Source organism: Neltuma alba, unplaced genomic scaffold, assembly GCF_004799145.2.
Source record: "Neltuma alba isolate B1F8T4 unplaced genomic scaffold, ASM479914v2 tig00003011_pilon, whole genome shotgun sequence".
Taxonomy (NCBI): Eukaryota; Viridiplantae; Streptophyta; class Magnoliopsida; order Fabales; family Fabaceae; genus Neltuma; species Neltuma alba.
Genome location: NW_021633105.1, coordinates 1 through 19,676, shown reverse-complemented (window position 1 = coordinate 19,676; position 19,676 = coordinate 1). Strand labels below are relative to the sequence as shown.

General features: G+C 33.8%; 3 protein-coding genes across 3 annotated transcripts; 1 reads left to right on the top strand and 2 right to left on the bottom strand.

The window, feature by feature from the left end:
- Positions 1 to 1,430: 1,430 nt before the first annotated feature.
- Positions 1,431 to 2,466, bottom strand: LOC114740001 (60S ribosome subunit biogenesis protein NIP7 homolog). Its single transcript, XM_028928115.1, has one exon. It carries the CDS (start codon positions 2,359 to 2,361, stop codon positions 1,798 to 1,800), a length of 564 nt encoding a protein of 187 aa, XP_028783948.1. The 5' UTR covers positions 2,362 to 2,466; the 3' UTR covers positions 1,431 to 1,797.
- Positions 2,467 to 4,847: 2,381 nt separating this feature from the next.
- On the bottom strand, positions 4,848 to 6,002 carry LOC114739996 (protein SRC2-like). Its single transcript, XM_028928111.1, has one exon. It carries the CDS (start codon positions 5,892 to 5,894, stop codon positions 5,040 to 5,042), a length of 855 nt encoding a protein of 284 aa, XP_028783944.1. The 5' UTR covers positions 5,895 to 6,002; the 3' UTR covers positions 4,848 to 5,039.
- Positions 6,003 to 15,306: 9,304 nt separating this feature from the next.
- LOC114739997 (mitochondrial thiamine diphosphate carrier 2-like) lies at positions 15,307 to 19,670 on the top strand (the record flags this gene model as incomplete). Its single annotated transcript, XM_028928112.1, has 8 exons — positions 15,307 to 15,508; positions 15,605 to 15,758; positions 16,521 to 16,637; positions 17,384 to 17,495; positions 17,886 to 18,013; positions 18,284 to 18,436; positions 19,064 to 19,213; positions 19,594 to 19,670. Coding segments are annotated over exons 2-8 (854 nt in total), but the record flags the coding sequence as incomplete, so codon positions are not given.
- Positions 19,671 to 19,676: the final 6 nt, after the last annotated feature.

Below are 19,676 nucleotides of genomic sequence, written 5' to 3'. Positions count from 1 at the left end.
AATACGAAATCAAAGTTTCTGTGAAGTATATAGTTTCTTTTTTTCATTACTCTTTCTTGTGGAGGCAATCTTGTTCAAAGTAAACACCTCTCTTAGTGAGAATTTGAATTTTGATTGATCATACCATAGGAAACTAGTTCTTTCTGGGCTCAATTTGGAAGTATATAGTTGCTCCTATCTTTAGACTCAAAATGAAGGCCCAAAATAACAAAAGACTGCTAAATGTCGTATTGGATATCGATGTGATACTCTCTTTTGGTCAGACAAATTCTTTGGGTTCTTGGTATCATCACAAGGAACTAACTATAAAAAAATTAAGTATCTGATATTCATTGTGTTGGTTAGATTTGCATCTTTAACTACTATGTTTCTTTCCTAGTGGTGTGTAGTACAAGTATAAAGACCTCCTCCTCCCAAAAATGAATTAAAAAATTACTTAAGATAATGACAAATACGATAAAATGAGTGGTTAATAATGCATTAAACAATTTTATGCAAACGAATCTTTTACCGGGAATAGCAATTGAAATTTTGCTATTCTAGAGGACAAACCATAGATCATATTCTTAAGAATAACATTTTCTTCAAATTTTGCTGAGCTTCCTCGCCGGGTTTAATGAGGGAAGATATATATGCTTGTTGCCTGTCAAAAAAATTCAGACAGAGTCTCTCGCAATTGTCTAAGCCGAACTCCAATAGTGAGAGAACTTTGAGCATGAAGGATGATCAATAGGGAAGATAATTGAAAGGCCGAGGGATGAGTAGCTGAGAGGCGGAACTGCTCCTAGCAATAATCTGACTGTTCTCAAGATAGATCATATTTAAAGACAATAAGAGGAGACACAACTAGCAATGGACATGGAACCAATTTCAATGCTCATTATTTAGATTGATATTGTCTTGTTCTTGCTGGAACTTTATTATTTTCACCAGTACGCCCGTATTATTTTTCTTTATTGGAACTTCTGACTGTTCTCTGGTTGAGAACTCTTTTAAGAGCCCTCTGAACCCAAAATAATGGAGACTTCTAAATCCTTATAGCTTAGAGACAAAAATTAAATGATGGAGTAACCAAATAAACAAAGTCTTGAATTCTACATTTTGGGGACACTTAAGGCTAAAACTATATAAATAGAATATGTCTGTAACAATTAACACGGTCAATAAATGTTCATATCACATTTCGGACATTACCTTCACCATGGTTACGTGAAACCAAAAAAAAAAAAAGAGGAGGAAAGAAAAAAAAATGTCAGCAAATGGAAATTCAATTTAGCGATGCTCTACAAAGTCCCAAAAAACAAATGGCAACACTCTTAAAACCACTACATACGAAAATCCAAATAACAAATCACAAACGTACGACAAGTTCATAAGAGTTCTGAATTAAATATGGTATTCATTTCAAGGGAGTAAGAAAAGATATAGAGTGCCTCAGCTGGAATCCGCAATGCATTGTCTTCCTTGCTCTTGAGGAGCAGAAACATTCAGGGGCTTTCAATGTAAAATGTAGATGTAGAAAGCATAATGATTCCAAAAATCCTTAACATAGAAAAGACAAGTAATTGAATTCATACAAGTAAAACGACATTGCAGGCACTAACATAGTCGAGGGGAAGACGAATATGGTTATAGTCACTGCAGTATTCAACAAAACAGAGTTCTCAGTGTAATACACAAGTTCCTAGTTGAATCAAAAACTCAGTGACCCGAATTGGATAAGACACTCACAAAAATTATAACAGTTATGCCCCTCTTTCTAACACCAATACTATTGCCCAAAAAAAAAAAAAACTTTCAAAGCTCATCCTCCATCCTCAAATACTCACCAATATCGGCCTGGTGAAGCACCACAATACCATTAGGGTCCAATTTCCTGCAATCCTGCGTGGACTTAGCAGCCACACCAAAACCCAACGGCACATCAGACATGGAAAACACCACAACCCCATCACCAGGCGAAATGCTCTCTGTAATCCTTCCCAAAGCACTCTTCAAAACATGATTCCCGTACAAGAAAGACATCTCAGACTGGGGTTTGAGCCAGACCTTGTGCTTAGCATTAGCAGCCAACAAGTTCAGGGCCTGAACTGTGAGATGAAAATTACCTCCGTGAGTGTATTTGCCGATGCAAGTGCCGAGAGAAACGAGATTCGGTCGGGCTATATTGGTCGCCCGCTTGACGAGGGATTCGCTGACATAGTAGATTTTGTTCTTGTTGAGGCGGAAGCAATAGCGGCCAGGGTTGGAATCGGGACCTTCATGGGAGGGATTTTCAACGATGTTCTTGAGGTTGTTTCCGACGAATTTGAAGAGCTTTTCGAACACTGCAGTTGTCTCAGCCTCGTCCAACGGTCTCATCTCCGCCTACGAGAATGCTCCTCTTGCTGTTGAACTGTTTAGCTCTTCAGAGTTCAAACCCTAAACCCTAAAAAACGCATGGAGGAGGTAGGAGGAAAGCGCCCTCTCGGTCGGCCAGAAAGTAATGCGATATACATATAAACAAATATATATATACTCCTCCGGTCCTTAATATAAGACCCATTTAACTAATTTGATTAGATTAAGGAAGCTAGGTAAGTTAGTTAATTATAAAAAATGTGACATGTTTTTCCTAAAACACCATAATCATCTTTCTTAATACCCCCTCCCTCTTCTACACTTGATTATGATTGAGGGAGTATCTATAAGGGTAATTTAGAGAAAATTGATAAATATGAGAAATGGGTCTTATATTTAGGACCAAAACTAACTCACCAATTGGGTCCTATATTAAGGACCGGAGGAGTATATAATCTGTACCCAAAATATATACATGTATATATATAATAAAAACAACAAAAAAATATGAGAGAATTATAACGAGGTACTAAATAAGAAAAATAATTAAAAAAATAAGTTTCAGAAGTTATTATTCTCATGACTTGTTATTATAAGCTATTAAAATTATTATTAAGATCTTTTAGTAATTATCTTTTTCTGTGAGAGTTGATTGTAATTCTCCCAATAAATATTTTGATATTTGATTACTTAGAGGAGACAATTTATGCCCCTTCCTTTGAACAGACTTTTTTTTTTTTTAACCAGCATGCTTTGAACAGACCTAAGGCTTGCGTCGGCATGGAGTTAGATTGAAGAGTAAACATTGCATTTGCGCGTGACGGGCGAAGACGTTACAGCGACTCTTTTTAACTCTGCGGTAGTCGTTTTTAATATCAGTATTCCTTTGATTTTTATTTTGATCTTAATTATAAAATCTGAATCTATTTTTTTCTTATATTTATGTATTTTTTTAAAGTAGTCTTTTTAATAATGATAGTTTTAACTAATAAACTTGATTAACAATGATATTTTAAGAAAGACAATACCAATTTGTTACAAATAACTAATCTAATTTATTTTTTTAATCTCCTTAATTAGTCAACCAGTTCTTATAATTAAGACAGAAGATAATTTTTTTTATGTTGCTGATGAAAAATATGTGGTGGTTTTTTTTTTTTGGACTTGATTTAAGTTTTATTCTTCAAGGAGGGAGCTAGACCATACGCAGAAGAAGCAACCACGAGCTATAATATGTTTATACATGAATGAATTTAGAGAGAATTATAATCAAGTCTCTCAGAAGATAAATAATTATTAAAAAGTGCTTATAACAACTTAATTGACAAGTCCTACAATGAAGAGTAACAATCTTTGAAACTTATTTTGTAATTTTTTTTAACGAAACTTGGTTGTAATTCTTAACTGACATAAAGTGCCTAGTATTGTGTTTCATTTCTCTCTATCCCTTTGGGCCATTTACGTCGCAGTGGATGATATTGTCAGCCTACGTAACCGAAGCAGAAATGTAAGACCCAATTTGCGGAGGCTTTTTCCCATGCTTCTTTCTTAGATAAACGACGACGCATCTTCCAACTTTCCCTTTCAGGTTTCAACAGCGGGGCTTGCCGGTTGCCATTAATTATACGCCCACTATGTCATTCATTCATTATGTGTCCCTGCTGCCTTTTATATTCCACACACACGCCATATATTCCTCTCATGGAGAGATGAAAGTCAAATCTTATATTCAAACAGTGTAAATTCAATGAATTATAAACAACATCCACATCCAACGTTGTTGTCACTCAATGTAGAGACCAAGACACTATTTGCAGAGGCCTTTTGGATGCTTCCCCATTTCTTTCTAAAAGAGCATGGAATTTTCTGTAACATCCCAGTTTCAAAAGCCTACACAACTAAACTCATAAGCATTCGTGTATATGATTAATTTTTTGACCTATTTAGAATACTTTATAAACAGTTTTTCAATCACGATTAATGAAATATTATGTAGGCATGTAAAAAGAGTTTAATCTCAAGTTAAGTGAAACGTATTTACAAGTGATTTCAAACTAATTTAAATATGTGTATTTGTTAATTTAAATATGTGTATTTGTTTTCGGCCTCCTGTTATATCCGGATACCTGCCCGGGTTTAAAAAACAACGATTCATCATCAAAATTAGTGTCGTTGGTGCAGATGTAACAGCATTCCTTCTCATCAAAGGTTTAGCCATCGATCAAAATACAATATTACATTTTTAGTGGATGTTCAAGCTTGAATTTTTATTTATCTATAAAATATTCAACTGATATCAACCCCACTCCATCTTATATCTGACGACAAGAAAATATCTTCGTGCTCTCAGCCGGAGATGCTTTCTCATCCGACTCCATTTTAAATTAAACAAGTTTGGTCTTTTATGTTATTTTTTCTATTCTGGTTATGAAAAGAGAACACCATCATCTGCAAAATTCATCAAGACCTAGAACAAGATCGTGGCACCGTTTGATTATAAGCATGCGTTTCATGTATAGTGACACAAAATTCTTATATTTCGCAATTAAACGCCCCATATTCATAGGATTATTCGCAACACTTCAAAATCCAAAATGATTTATACACATTCAAAGGAGCTAAACATGATGCAGATTATCAGTTATAACATTACAGGTACTTCAAAATTACAACCCAAAGGAGGGGGAAAAAAAAGGTGATCAGAAATCAAATCCACCAGCATCATCAAAGCCCGCATCATACCCAGCATCGTAATCAGCAGCATCGGAGACCATATCTCCGATCAGCAAACCGCCGAGAGCTCCACCCAACAACCCGGCTCCCAAACCCATCCCAAATTTGTTCTTCTTCGCCGGTTTCTGAACCGGCGGGTACCCGTAGCCCGGTTGTGCGGGCGGGTACCCACCATATGCCGGTGGATACCCTCCCTGGTGTGGAGGTGGCGGGTACCCGTAACCAGCTGCGTACTGTGGCGGCGGAGGAGGATATGCTCCATGCGGTGGAGGGTATGGCGCACCATATGCCGGTGCCGAGCTGGATCCCGCCGCTGAGGGAGGATACGCCATCACTGGCTCACCCTTTGAAACTCCCTCCGGATACGCCTTCCCGGCCGGCGCAGCGACAGGAGCGGTGACCTTTTCCCCAAATTTGTAAGAGAAATTCAACGATCCCTTGGGTTTCCCCGAGGGCTTCCTAACCTGGTAGCTGACGAACTGCGCCGACTTGCCATCGCCGGTGTTATCCAGAAGCTCTTTGACTGGGACGTGAACGACACCGATGTCCTTGTCGCCGGCCATGGAACGCTCAGATTTGAGCTTGATTTCGATGGAGAGACGGTTCTGGCGCGCCGCCGATTCGTTGACGTTGAATTTCATGGGGAAATTCCAGGTGGGGCTGGTGCCACCGTCTCTGTCGACAGGGGTCTTGGCCTTCTGGTTCTGGTAGGCGTCGCCGGAAATCGAAACGACGGCGTAAACGTCCATCTTGGAGAAAAGGTTGACATCTTGAAGATCTTTAGCGGAAATTATCGTGAGCTCTAACGGTAAGTATTCCATATCTGTGTGGTGAGTCTTGAAGAAGAAGAAGAAGAAGAAGAAGAAGAAGATAGCTGATGAAGGGTGGGACTTGGGAGAGAAGACCGAACGATTGAATCAATAAATGGAGATTGGACTTGTTCTCTCTATCAGCGAGGCATGCTTGTACGCGTGTGTGCGCGTGTGTATATATATATGGGTAGAGCCACGAATCAGGAATCTTCCTCGCGCTTGATAATAATTCCGCATTGACGCGTCAGTTTTTATCCTCTCTTTTTTCCAAGTAAAAAAGGTTGTATTTCTTAGTCATTCTTCTTCGTTGACAACTATTTTTTTTCTTCTCATAGTTCTTTTTAATTTATTTTTTATTTTTATTTTTTTTAATCCAGTCTAGATTGGCATGTAATTTTGCAGAGAATATGGGAAATAATTATAAACCGTCCGCTAAAATCCATGCTTGAGGAGGATTGATTCCATGGGACCCGGTCATACGGTGTGCGTAATCGGCATCATCGCAGATGCAAAATTTGGGCATAGTTTCATATTCTTCAAAAATTTAGTGCTCATCACTTTTGTAATCATTGTAAACTCATACCATTTGCTCATTTAGGTCTTATTTGAAGCGTTTAAATTTTAGATTAATTATTTTTAAATAAAAATATTTTTTTAAAAAATAGTGGTTAAGAAATTATCTTTATTTTATATTCTACAGGTATTAAAATAATTATTTTAAACAAATAAAAATAAAAAAATAAATCTAAACAATTTAAATGAGATTTGAATGGTTCAGATCTAATAAGAAGCATCGTGAGTGGTTGCGGATCCATTAGGTTGATAATTAAATCAAATATTCTCCCTCCACTTTTAAAATTTCCAGAAGAAAGGAGAAAAATAAAGAAAAGTACAAAAGAAAGCCTCAGCAAACGCGGTACATACGCTGAAGAATTGAAAATTGCGCGGCGTTGCGTACCCGTGTACTGAGCACTCTCAAGACTATCTTTCTCTTTCTTTTCTCAGCCTTCACTATGAAGGAAACAAAAACAATAAGCAAATTCAAGAATTTATGAATATATAATATAATCATGATCTTTTGTTTTCTTAATTATTTTTATATCACCTTTTCATTTATTTAATTTAATAATTTCACATTCCTCCAAACAAATTCTGCATAAGATGCTTTCAGCTGCATCATTGTTCGTGCCTATTTTATTCTTACATATATTCCATATTTGGTACTCTCTCTGTTCCTTATTATAAGAGACGAATAACGAATTACGTTGATAAAAAAAACAGTTAAAATTAGTTAAGAACAATCAATATGTAAAAAGTATAATTTTTTTTCAAAAATGCCCTCATTAATAAGGAGAGAGAACAATAATAAATTATTAAAAGAAAGAGAAGTGGGAAGGAGAGAGAGTGTGAGTTGGAGACAATAAATATGGGTAAAATAGAAAATGAACACAAAAAAGCAGAAACAACTTTTAAGTGTCTCTTATATACAAGAACATACTATAAGCATCAAATGTCTTTTATAATAAGGAATGGAGGGAGTATTAGATCAGAACACATCGCCTGGAACTGGAAGCCTGTACACCGTTGTATTCATGCTGTACATATTCCATATTCCCTAGTAGTTCACATCGTCTTTTCCTACCTTCCCTACGCTTTCACATTGCCCTCCTACGAGACAAACACCAGACCAAGAGAAAAGAAGAAAAGGCACACCCTTATGTCATTCTCAGACCAAAAGCCCTAAAAACCAAATACTCTAAAGATGTGATTCACTGATCATCTAACTAGTCAGATCAGTTCAACTGTATGCTGTTAACAAATTCATTATATAATTGGTCAAACTGGTATAAAGGTTAATTCATCCAATTTCTTTATACAACCAGAAAAAATAATAAATAGATGGATCCGACCATTTGTATCATGATTTTTTTTTTTTTACTTTTGGTCTGACTTTTAAAACGTAGGTTAGTTATGATCTTTAAAATGAATATCGGTCATTTCATTGGTCTTCCATTAGCCCAAGAGCTATGAAGAGCTAATTATCCCAGACACACACACACACAAATCACAAAAATTTACAATGTGCTGTCTTCTCCTAAAGAGGTGTTTGGATGGAAATTAAACCATAGTTTTAGAAGTGCTTTTACGGTTTACGAAGTAAATATATAAAGGAGTTTATCTCATTTTGCGGAAAAGTGCTTCTTTAGGGATTGCTAAACACCCCCTAAGCAGTCCTAATTCCAAGACTGGTTCAATAACTATGCGCTCCACAACCTTTACTCTTTCTCTCCGCGGGACTCCTGGACATACCAAAAACTCTAGTTATCAGAGTGGAGAGTGAACATGTGGCAATATTTTCTGTGGAGTTATCAGAGATGTAAAGGAACAAATCCTAACAAATGCAAACTTCAAGTTATTTATGATTTCATTACACCCGGTTAGGTTGCTCAGCATTTATTGGGAGGTGTCATTGCCTTGTGTGGAAGTGGAAGGGTCCAGGAAATATCTTCTCTCAGAGGTTCTGATTGAGAAGATCGGTCATTTGAAAGCAACAATGCATGTTGAAAGGAGTCCAAAGCAAACAGGCTTTAGACGTTTCTTGGGTGGAATTGAATGCAAATTAGTATTCGAAAATTAGTTATCTAACTCAGGAGATAGTATGCATTAACCAATACGGTTAAGAATATTAGGGATTTGATCATACAAAGTGACTCCATTGCTCTCGTCTCTATATTTAGAGAAACTAACAATTAAACGAATTTGATTCTTCCTTAAGCTCGCTGTATAATGATTTTGATTCTACGGTCACGAACATTTCACCTCTCGAGCATAGCGAGATTTATGTAATAAGCATCATATTCCTATTTAATTTCTTATACATGGATTAATTTTATAACATTTGTGTTAATAAGAGTACAGGGATAACTAAAATGTAAAATAAGAAGTATTGTTATATATTTATACAATACTCGATATTTCTGAAGTAAGATTAATTGTTTGGATCTCATAAATTTTGTAGGAAAAAAAATCATGCTAAGGAAGCAGGTCCCTATTTGAATAATGTAATACAGGATTAAAGTGCACTCAGCACTCCGAAATATTTTTTTCAGGTGTATTCAGGACTCTAAAATATTTTATGGTGCAACTAGTGTCCTAAAATATTTTTTTAAATGTGTCTAGCACCTTGAAATATAATTTGATGCATTCAGCACTCTAAAATATTTATTTTGATGCACCTAGCACCCAAAAAAGTTTTTTTTTTGGTGCGTTCAGCACCAAGACATAAAAAATAATTTAAAATGCTAAATACACCTAAAAAATATTTCAGAATACTAGATGCACCACAAAATATTTTAAAGTATTAGATACACCTTGACTCTACAATATAGCCGGGGAAACATCAAAATTATTAGACGATATAGGATAAACGTTGGTGGGAACTTTTTTTTTTGGGTTGCAAAAAAGTGAGTTGGGTATGCATCTAAACTCAAAGGGCGCTTGCAGATTGCCCTCTAAAAGGTCTCACATTGGCCATGCTGGTGGCAACTGGGAAGAGGCGGTGTCTGTCAATATATCCTGGGCTGGCTTTTAAGAATGGACACGTATATGGGCTCAAAGCCATCAGTGCGTGGCCTCCCCCCCCCCCCCCCTCCCCTCCCCTTCCTTTCTTGTAACTGCTTTTTGTTGTGCTTTCATTTTTTTAAGATTAAAACATGGAGAAAACAACTTGTGAGATGCTTCTAGCAAGTAATTATTTGCCAACAATACATATCTCAAAATCTCATAAACCCTTCTTATGTCAAGACTAATGCAATTTTGTTGTGCTTTATTACTATTTACTTGTCAAGAATATACTATCTCCGGTCCTTAACATAAAAATTTATTTGATTTTTATTTTAATCCTAAATATAATATCCCAATTCATTTTGTCTTTCATATTTATCTATTTTTTTAAGATAATTCTTGTAATAATGACAATTCTAACCAATACACTTGATGAGCAAGAATATTTTATGAAAGACGATATTTATTTATTATAAATAACTAACTTAACTAAGTTTCTTAATCTACTCAAATTAGTCAACTATGTCTTATATTAAAGACCAGAGGTAACAGGAGAAAAATAACTAATACTTCTATAATCTTATTTATATATTACTTTCAATATGTTTTACTAGAAATAAAAGAAATCTTAAATTTAATTAACTCTACCCTATAGTTTAACAATTTTTCAACTTTATCCCTACTTAATATATATATTAAAAATAATAATATACAAAATAATAAATAAAAAGTAAAATAATACATCTATATTATAAATTTAATAATGTGATTTATAAATAGATTAAAAAAAATTTTGATCTGCCTTATAATATTTTTAGTTCATGTGAGATAGCTAAAATATATATATCGTGGATTGGAGCAACATGGGTTGAAATTAATTTACTAATTTGAATAAATTAATTTTTATCTTAAACTCAAATCTGTGGTCCATTTCAGATTGAAGGTAGGTTTGGGAAGTTATCAGGTGAATAGTAGAAATCAGATAGCACCTAACACGATACTAATGCTGGGTGGAGGGAACAAGGCACGCATAAAGACAAAACACATGTCCATTGATTTTGTCCCCTTAGTATTTGCCTTTCGTGCGTATGCTTGGTCCCTCCTAGAACAAATCTCTATGCTATTTGATTGTTTTTATGAACTACGTTTTTGTCTTCAATTTAATACCCGCTTGATTAATTTAAAAAAATTAAAGAATAACTAAATTACTTTAAATACTTATATTTACTATTTTTCAAAATTAACTTACCCTGCTTATAAATCAATATATAATCTGATGATGTATATAAATATTTTAAAGGAATCATATAATATATACTATAATTAGGTAAAAAAATTTAATAAATTTTTTTTAATTTTTTTAAATTAGTTAATATAAAAATGAAAATCACGATAGCGTGAAAGCGACGCTCTGCGGTTGAGTTATATATCTCTTATTGTCTGGCCCCAGTGGATGGAACGGAACGGAACAGAGTCCTTTGGAGGTATGGTAGGTGTGCTCAATGCGATTGACCCATCAACACTCAAAAACGCAAACACAGGAGAGTATCGTCAAGGTCAAGTTGCATTCGTTTTTGTGAAATTATTGGACTCTCAGAATGAAACAACCTGCTCTCTTATCCTTGGATGGACGGCTATGATCTAGGCTTCTATTTATACACACTTTACTATCCCCTGTCTTTAGTATAAGAGTTAATTGATTAATTTGAATACATTAATAAAACTAGTTAAGTTATTTATTATCAAAATAAAAATTAAACAAGATCTTATATAAAAAACCGGAAGTAGTATCATATCTATATAAAGCGCGCCAAGTATATAAAGGCGCTCTCACTACATGGAGTTTGAGCATAAATAAATGTATACATTTCTGTCCAGCGTCTTCAAAATTTAGTGACCGTTTGGATTCACATTTCAGCAGCGGTTAAGTAGTTTTTAAGGCTCAAAAGCACTTTTCACATGTTATGAGATGTTTGGATAAGCGTCTGGGATATTTGACTTATGGGTCACAAGATGGAAGAACAAAAGCACAATCGCAGAAGTAGATGATGCGTTTTGGTTTTTGGTTTTTCCCTTGATGCTCCTGTCTGTGTGTGTCATTTAATTATATAGCATGTTTTTTGTTTTGTATTTTTTTTTTCAATATATAAAAGACAACCACTTAATTTGAGATTAAACTTGATATCTATGCAAAATTTGAATTTGAATTTTCATAATTAGGAAGTATTATTTGATTTAAAAATTTTACAATATTTCTAATTTAAATATACTTTATTCATTAAATATCTAATTATTTTAATTTCATTGTATTATGTGAAATCATTTTTTAATCATGCTTCATTATTTATTAAAACTTATACTCATTTTAGTCATTTTACAACTAAACTTACTTTTACTCAACCATAATGCAAACAACTTTTTATCAATCCTACTTTTGCAAACTAACTTTTCTGAATTTAAATTCAAACATAATTCAGTTTATCCAATTTAACTTTTACCCAACTTCACTTTTTCATAAGTCAAATTGACAATAAGCTACTTTTCCAATCGCTAATCTAAACGGACCCTTAAACTTGTGACCTCCTGATCACATAGAGGTCACTTTAATGCTGCTTTAAGGCTTACCCTCTTATTATATCTACATATATATAATGTGTAATTTATACTTCCTCTGAGTTTTAAAATACAAAAATATTATATTAAAAAGATTAAAATTAAACATGCTTTTGTAAGCATTGAATAGCAGATTCATCATGTAAATTAGATGAGTTAGCATTTGATGTCAATGAGCATAGCCGACTGAAAATATACTTTATAGACTTAAATAATTAGAATAAAATTTGATGTAAATTTAGAAGACATAATATATGCTTTTACTAAAAAATAAAAAAAAGACATCTAGACCTATTTGTTAAAAAAATGTTACGGTCAAATTGACTATAATTTGTTTCTTATAAATAGGTCTAGAGGTAGCAGTTTTCTTTTGTATTTTATAAAATATTTTTAAAAAATCACTCTAGACTCATGATTAGGTCCTTTTACAGATAATCTGGGTTTCATATAATTGCTAAAAGAATACCATGGATATGGATTCTCCACCATTAAAAGGAAAAGAAAAAGTCGGTTCCTGTCCCCAAAAACAGAAAGGGCAAAAAAAGAAAAAAGTTGATTTCGATTATGAAATTTGGAGGTCAAAAAATAATACCAGCAATAGGCTGATATTGACCAGGAAGAAATAAACTTCTTTTTATGGAAATTTCTTTTTAAACAGTAATTACGAAAAATAATTAAGTAATCCAGAATGTCTGCACCCATCAAATTGCAAACCCAACAAGCAACAAGCACCATAAAACTAATCATGGATGTTATTTATTAACTATAAAATTTATACTCTGTAAAAGCTATAAATAATTTAAGTGGGCAGTTTTTCTATCTTCTCATTTTTTATATGATAATAAAAAATGAAAAAAAAAGGATAGTCATGGGTCAACCACTTTCTAGATTCCAAAGGAAACTACAAATTTTTTCTGATGACAAAACCTCCCAATTTCCATGGCTTAGAGCACTTTTACAAGATAAATTATGTCCATCAATTCAAAGGTGAATGGCTAGTGGCCATGCAAAAGAAAGTGCCTTCAAAGTGGAACACTTATCCTAAAGACCCACTTGCTTGTTGTATTCAATGCATTATAAAATTAAAAAAAAATTTCAGAGAGAACTCTAACGTTAAACCTGAAGGTATTGATTATTGCTATAAAAGTGCCTTCACAATGGCTTTATAGAAAAATTAGAATTTCATTCTTTTAATTTTATACAATTTCTCATTTCTGTTTCTTAACTTTATAAAATGTATTTTTAATAATCTAATCTCAATACGATTAATGTTATTAACAAAAGAAACTAAAATTAAAACTTTAAATTTTGACAATCTTGATTTGGAATTTTTGGTTAAAAAACTTGATTTTACAATTAGTAATTTTAATTTTTTTTTGTATTCCATTTTAGAATTCTACGTAATTGAAATAAATAGATTGAAAAATATGAAATTGGAATAAAGAACATGATGGTCATCCCCTTTCATCCCACCATTTCTTCATTAAAGTTTTTATTTTCAGTTACGAAAAGAGCCTTTTGAATTTTTTTTTCTGTGAATTTTTTATTCATCACACAGCTCAATGCTTTTTATAGGATTACACCACTTCGTGTAATTAACTAACAATACATTATCCGATGTGATGTTGTTGGCCTTTGGCATTTGCTAAAGGCTGCCACGATTTAGTTTTAATGAAGGGTAGGTAAGCTCATGATAAAATGGTCAAACAAAGCGTAACAATTTAATTTTGTTTATTTTCCACTTAGTTAAAACAATTATCATATGTCTAATCTTTTTCTTCATTAATTAAGAGTGTTTTACTTTAATAATATAAACTTTTATTAATTTTATTGAAGTTATAAAACATATTCGTGCTTCATAATATACGTAAATTTGTTTTGAAGTCATGAGCTATAATTCGCTTTAGTTAAACTTTAAACCTTTTTATCCCAATATTCCTTAATCTCTTTTCAAAAGTTTTAATTAATCTCAATATATATAATTTTATTATGAGAAAATTGAGAAAAATGCTTAAAGTAAGTCAGAAAAACATACTACTTCCGGTCATAATTATAAGAGTTAGTTGACTAATTTGATGAGATTAAGGAAAGAAGTTAAGTTAGTTATTTGTAATAAATATGTGTTGTTTTTTCTAAAATATCCTTACTAATCAAGTATATTGGTTAGAATTACTATTGCTAGAAGGACTCCCTTGAAAAAAAATACATAAATATGAGGGACAACGTGAATTGAGGTTTTATATTTAGAACCAAAATAAAAGTCAAACGAGGTCTTATATTAAGGACCGGAGGTAGTATCATATTAACTAATTTAACTAATATTTACTAATTTAACTAACATTTTTAATCTTCTGAAATTAGTTAATTAGGTCTTACATTAAAGATTGAAAAAGTAATGATATTAAAAGTGATTTGAGCACTTTTAAAAATTATCTTTTGCATTTTACTTAACAAAATTTCTTTTATATATTTATCTTATATAATAAAAATTACTTCAAGTAAATTAAACTAAATACCTTCTTAATCTCAATCTTGTTAGTTATACTACCTCTGATCCTTAATATAATATCTTATTTGATTTTTATTTTGATTTTAAATATAAGACCATAATCTACTTTGTCTATCATATTTATGTATTTTTTTAGTCATTCTAATAATGGTAATTCTAACTAATACACATGATTAGCAAGGATATTTTTAGAAAGTTAACATCTATTTATTACAAATAACTAATTTAACTTCTTTCCTTAATCTTCTCAAATTAGTCAACTAGTTCTTATAATTGATACTGGAGGTGCTAACTTGTAATTAATTTAATACATTACCTTTAATTTTTAATATAAAACCTATAATTTGTTTTATATTATAAATATTTTTAAAAATACAGTAGATACCAGTGCCAGATAGCATTAAATTCCAAGATCTTTTGGCCCAAATAAATTGTCATATTAACCTAGAAAAATAAGAGTCGGTCCTGCAATCAAAACATGTGATTAGGCTAACGCTTAAAAACTCTTACATCTGCAGTCAAAACTTACGGTTTTCAACCATCTTCCCGTAGTCAGAATCTTGCAAAGCTAGTTCATCCGTCCTGAAGAAGACGACCCTTCCTGTTATTTTCTTTCAGGTTTTCTCAATCAAATAAGGCGGCAACAAAAGGCCCTGCCTTTTTTTCTTCATCCCTATTTGAATGTGGGCTTTATGCTCCGTAGCCTCCTCCTCCTTCCTTGACTTGAGGTAAAGCATTAGCTGATATTGTATCAATTGTTCACAAGCTTCTTGACGCTTTGTTGTCTCTGAACTTGAGTTCTGTAATTCTCGGTGATCTTGCGTCATGGAATAGGAACCCTAGTTTTCTGGAGCATCTGTAACAGGCTGCAGCTGATCGTTCGTGATACAATTGGTCCCTTCTTCATATATACTTCTTATTCTCTGGCATTGTTGACGTTGGTTTCTTTCTTCCTTTATTTTGTTATTTTTTTCATCGGTGCTGTGAGATTTCTGGTGACAGATTTCTTGAACTTGAGGCGGTCTTTTGGCAGGTTGTAGCGTGAAAGGAAGGTAGGTGTATTATCGGCAATGGGCGAGCCGAACAATGTGAAGCGGGCTATTGTTGATGCTTCGGCTGGGGCAATCTCGGGTGGTATATCACGGACAGTGACATCGCCGCTTGATGTTATTAAGATTCGATTCCAGGTCAGTTCTGGTTCGTTGCCTCTTTTTGACCGTGAATTTTAAGTTATTTCGTCTGGGTAATTTCAAGCTATACTTCATGCCCATGAATCCTCCGTCGCTATTGAGTGCTGTCTGTTGTTAAAGCTGCTAGAAACTCCACGAGGAGTGGTAGGCTGGTAGCGTGGCAGCTGGAAAAAGAATAAGACAGATAAATATGACTCAGTAATACTGGGATTTGAATCTCCTCCTTCTTCTACTTTTCTTTTCTCTTCTGTTTAGGTGGAGGGATGGTGGAGGTAAGAGGGAATATTAGCTATTGCCCGGCAAAACTTTTAATGGTCACATGTTTCTTTTCAACGATTGTAATCAATTTCCACATCGTTCGAATGTATAAACTGTGGGCTTAGACATGGTTTGGAAAGTTAATTTTATTCGAACAGATTAGCTCCCTAATAATACGGTTTATGGCCATCTGGCAGTTGCTTGAGGCAGATCTTGTATCTTATAAGCTAGGCAATATAGCTTGAATAAGAGTATGGTGTGAATTGCTGACAAGAGGTGGGTACTTTATGAACATAAAGTTGATTTAATTTGTCACCTTTCGTTAGAAATAGTTGCTTGTCATTGTGGTTTTTCTATATACCTGTAATATTAAATGTATTGTGTATTTCAGTTTTGCCTTATTTTGATTGTTAGATTTGCAGCCGTTTTTTGTTGTCTGCTTTCAAGTTGAGCAATAAGCTGAAGATGCCTTTTTTCCTTCCTCCCCTCATTTCTTTATAGGTTCAACTAGAACCCACATCATCACGGGCTTCACTACGAAAGCAATTGTATGTACCATCAAAATATACTGGGATAGTTCAAGCAAGTAAAGATATTTTTAGAGAGGAAGGCATAAAGGTAGGAAAGCTCAGCTTCTTTTATCATTGTTTAATTTTTCCTCGACTCCTTCAATGTATTGGAAAATGAGCATGCTTATGACTATATATTATAATTATACGTACATATATTGTTCTTCCACTTGCATGCTTTTAAAAACAAAATCCATAATATATCAATAAATGTATGATGTTAACAAAAGTGATATACTTGCATGATTAAACCAAAATATACATTGTTTGTTCAAATGTACCCACGCATCACCTCAATGTAATCATGCCTCACGCAGCTTCAAAGCAGCAGACTCATGTTCCTCTTTTTCCTATGCAGTTATTTGCAACAATTTCTCTGCAATATCTTAAAATATTTTTGATCTGAAAAGCACATTGAACATGATCTCTTCTGGTCGATTTACTTCTAGCGTGATTCTTTTGGAAACTTTAAATTGTTAGGTGTTTTTTTCCAAGCAATGCACCTAGTGATCCCAATCAAATGGTTTCTTTTCTACTTCTTCATTTTCTTATCGAGAGATGCAAAATATGCTCGTGCATGCGTTAAATAAAAGAATAAGTTATAATGTTCACCTTCCTATTCTCCTTACAAAAGCTGGCTATTGGCTTGGTTGTTTAAGTGATGGCTTTGGAGATCTCAAAATCCCTCCTTCAAGTTTGATGACATGTTTTTTCCTTTTGTCTGGAGACAAAATACAGATTATTTATTTGTTTTTACTGTGACACGTCTTACTGTCCTTAAATTGTTTGTTTCAGGGTTTTTGGCGGGGCAATGTGCCAGCATTACTCATGGTTATGCCATATACGGCCATACAATTTACAGTTTTACATAAGTTGAAGACTTTCGCATCTGGTTCTTCCAAGACAGGTATGTGTTTTGTAATTCAATTGTTGTCCAGTGGACTTGAGCATTTGAGCTTTAATAAGCGATCTGAATTGGTATGCCAGGTGTCTGTTAGGTTATTTTGTTGGCAATTAGTTGTTTGTTTATGTCATCATTATCAATTATTGCTTTAAAAGGATAAGTCCATAAACTCATATTTATTCCAATATCTTGCTCTTGCTAAACTATAGTTTGCTAATGCATTAAGTAGTTTAGAGAAGAATGCTGTTGGTAGTATAATTGTATGCATATAGTATATGTGCTGGTCAAAACCCATTCCATTGCTCATTTTAGAGATATTATTTACTAAGAGTGTCCTGAATTTTTTTCTAACTAAAGGTTTATGTCGTTATCACATATCTTCTGTTGCTGCAGAGAATCACATTCATTTGAGCCCATATTTATCCTATGTCAGCGGGGCATTAGCTGGGTGTGCGGCTACCGTAGGGTCATATCCCTTTGATCTGCTCCGAACTATATTGGCTTCTCAAGGTGAACCCAAGGTATAAACTTTATTTACTTATTAGATGCATTGTCTAATTAGTTAAATTTCCCAATATAGTTTTTTTTATGCCATCATTTATTTCCATTGGCCTATGCCCTACAAGTCTAACTTTAATCCCTTTAAATATTGAGATGCCAAAAGTTTGCTGCCCCGCGCATTTGTGCTTGACAAAATTCCATTTTTTTTCTTGCTTCCAATTGGAGGTTGACGTGGTGTTTGTGGACCTGATTTTTGTAATGATGCTCTGTAAATATTTTCTGCCGTTCAGGTATATCCAAATATGAGATCAGCATTCCTTGATATAGTCAGGACTCGTGGCTTACAAGGCTTGTATGCTGGATTATCACCTACACTAGTTGAGATTATACCCTATGCAGGCCTACAATTTGGCACCTATGATACATTTAAGCGTTGGACCATGGTAAAATTCCAGTCTTTTCTGCTGATGTTTTTTCCCTATTAGTTGTCACTATGCCTTGCATGCATTAATCTTATTTAAGTAATTGTGAAGTTGACTTGGGGATTTTGTATGACCCTGCACTGCAGCTTATTCTTGCTTTTTATGCACCTTTTTATCCAATAATTGTCTGAGTGCTCTTTAAGGTTTCTCTCGCTCAATGTGAAATCTCCATTGTAGATAGAGATGCTTAATTCTTCTATATCTATGAATTACTGTATGATTTACATGACTCCTGTCATGCGCACACAATCAAGTTATATGCATTCATAATGAAGCCATTGACAGCAGTTTCTGCTAGTCTGAATTGTAGCGTGTCCGTGTGATTAATTATGCCTTGTATCTTGTATAAGATCCTCATTTTGTTCATTTAAAATGAAATTGGTGCAAAATAGTGGCAGAAAGGTCAAGTGGGAATTATCTCACCGCAGAATTTTAAATATATTTAGTTTTCCTCTTCTGGTAATCTCATGAAGGATTTAGTTGTTGGATTCATCTCCCGTGCCGATGGATATTCCTTTTTGGTTTTTCTCTTTGTGAGCAAATTTTTGGAACTTACGTATTTTTTTGGGTCATACACTGTTATTATAGGCATGGAATCGTTACAGATATTCCAATACAAGCTTGTCCTCTATAGAAGATGGCCTCTCTAGCTTTCAGCTTTTTATTTGTGGACTGGCCGCTGGGACGTGTGCCAAACTCGTCTGTCATCCACTTGATGTGGTGAAGAAAAGATTTCAGGTAGATCTCTACGAGTTTTTGAACGACAAAATTTTGATTTAGATATTTGGCATTAGCCTTTTCAATTAAAAGTTGACATGTGGAGGAGCTATTTTGATGGAGTTAGTAATGTGCTGTCAAATTGATAAAAATATTTACATTCATACTTTCATTGAAAAATCTGGAAGCAAACACTTAAAATATCTGATATAAGCCTTCTCCATTTTTATTCCCTGTTACTAGCACCATGTGACTAAATATCAAATAAACTGGTGTTGACCTTATTCTTCGAAATTGATGCCTTTTGTGTCGTCTGAAACAAGCATACGATGACATTCAAAAGACATGACATAGGTTATCAGCCTGTTTGATGCTTCATCATTAATCATCATTTTCTGCAGATTGAAGGTCTTCAAAGGCATCCGAGATATGGAGCTCGAGTCGAGCATCGTGCATACCGAAACATGCTTGATGCTATGCAACG

Bases quoted from the DNA above. Each gene is read 5' to 3' on its own strand.
- LOC114740001 (XM_028928115.1), bottom strand. From the start codon at position 2,361: ATGAGACCGTTGGACGAGGCTGAGACAACTGCAGTGTTCGAAAAGCTC.
- LOC114739996 (XM_028928111.1), bottom strand. From the start codon at position 5,894: ATGGAATACTTACCGTTAGAGCTCACGATAATTTCCGCTAAAGATCTT.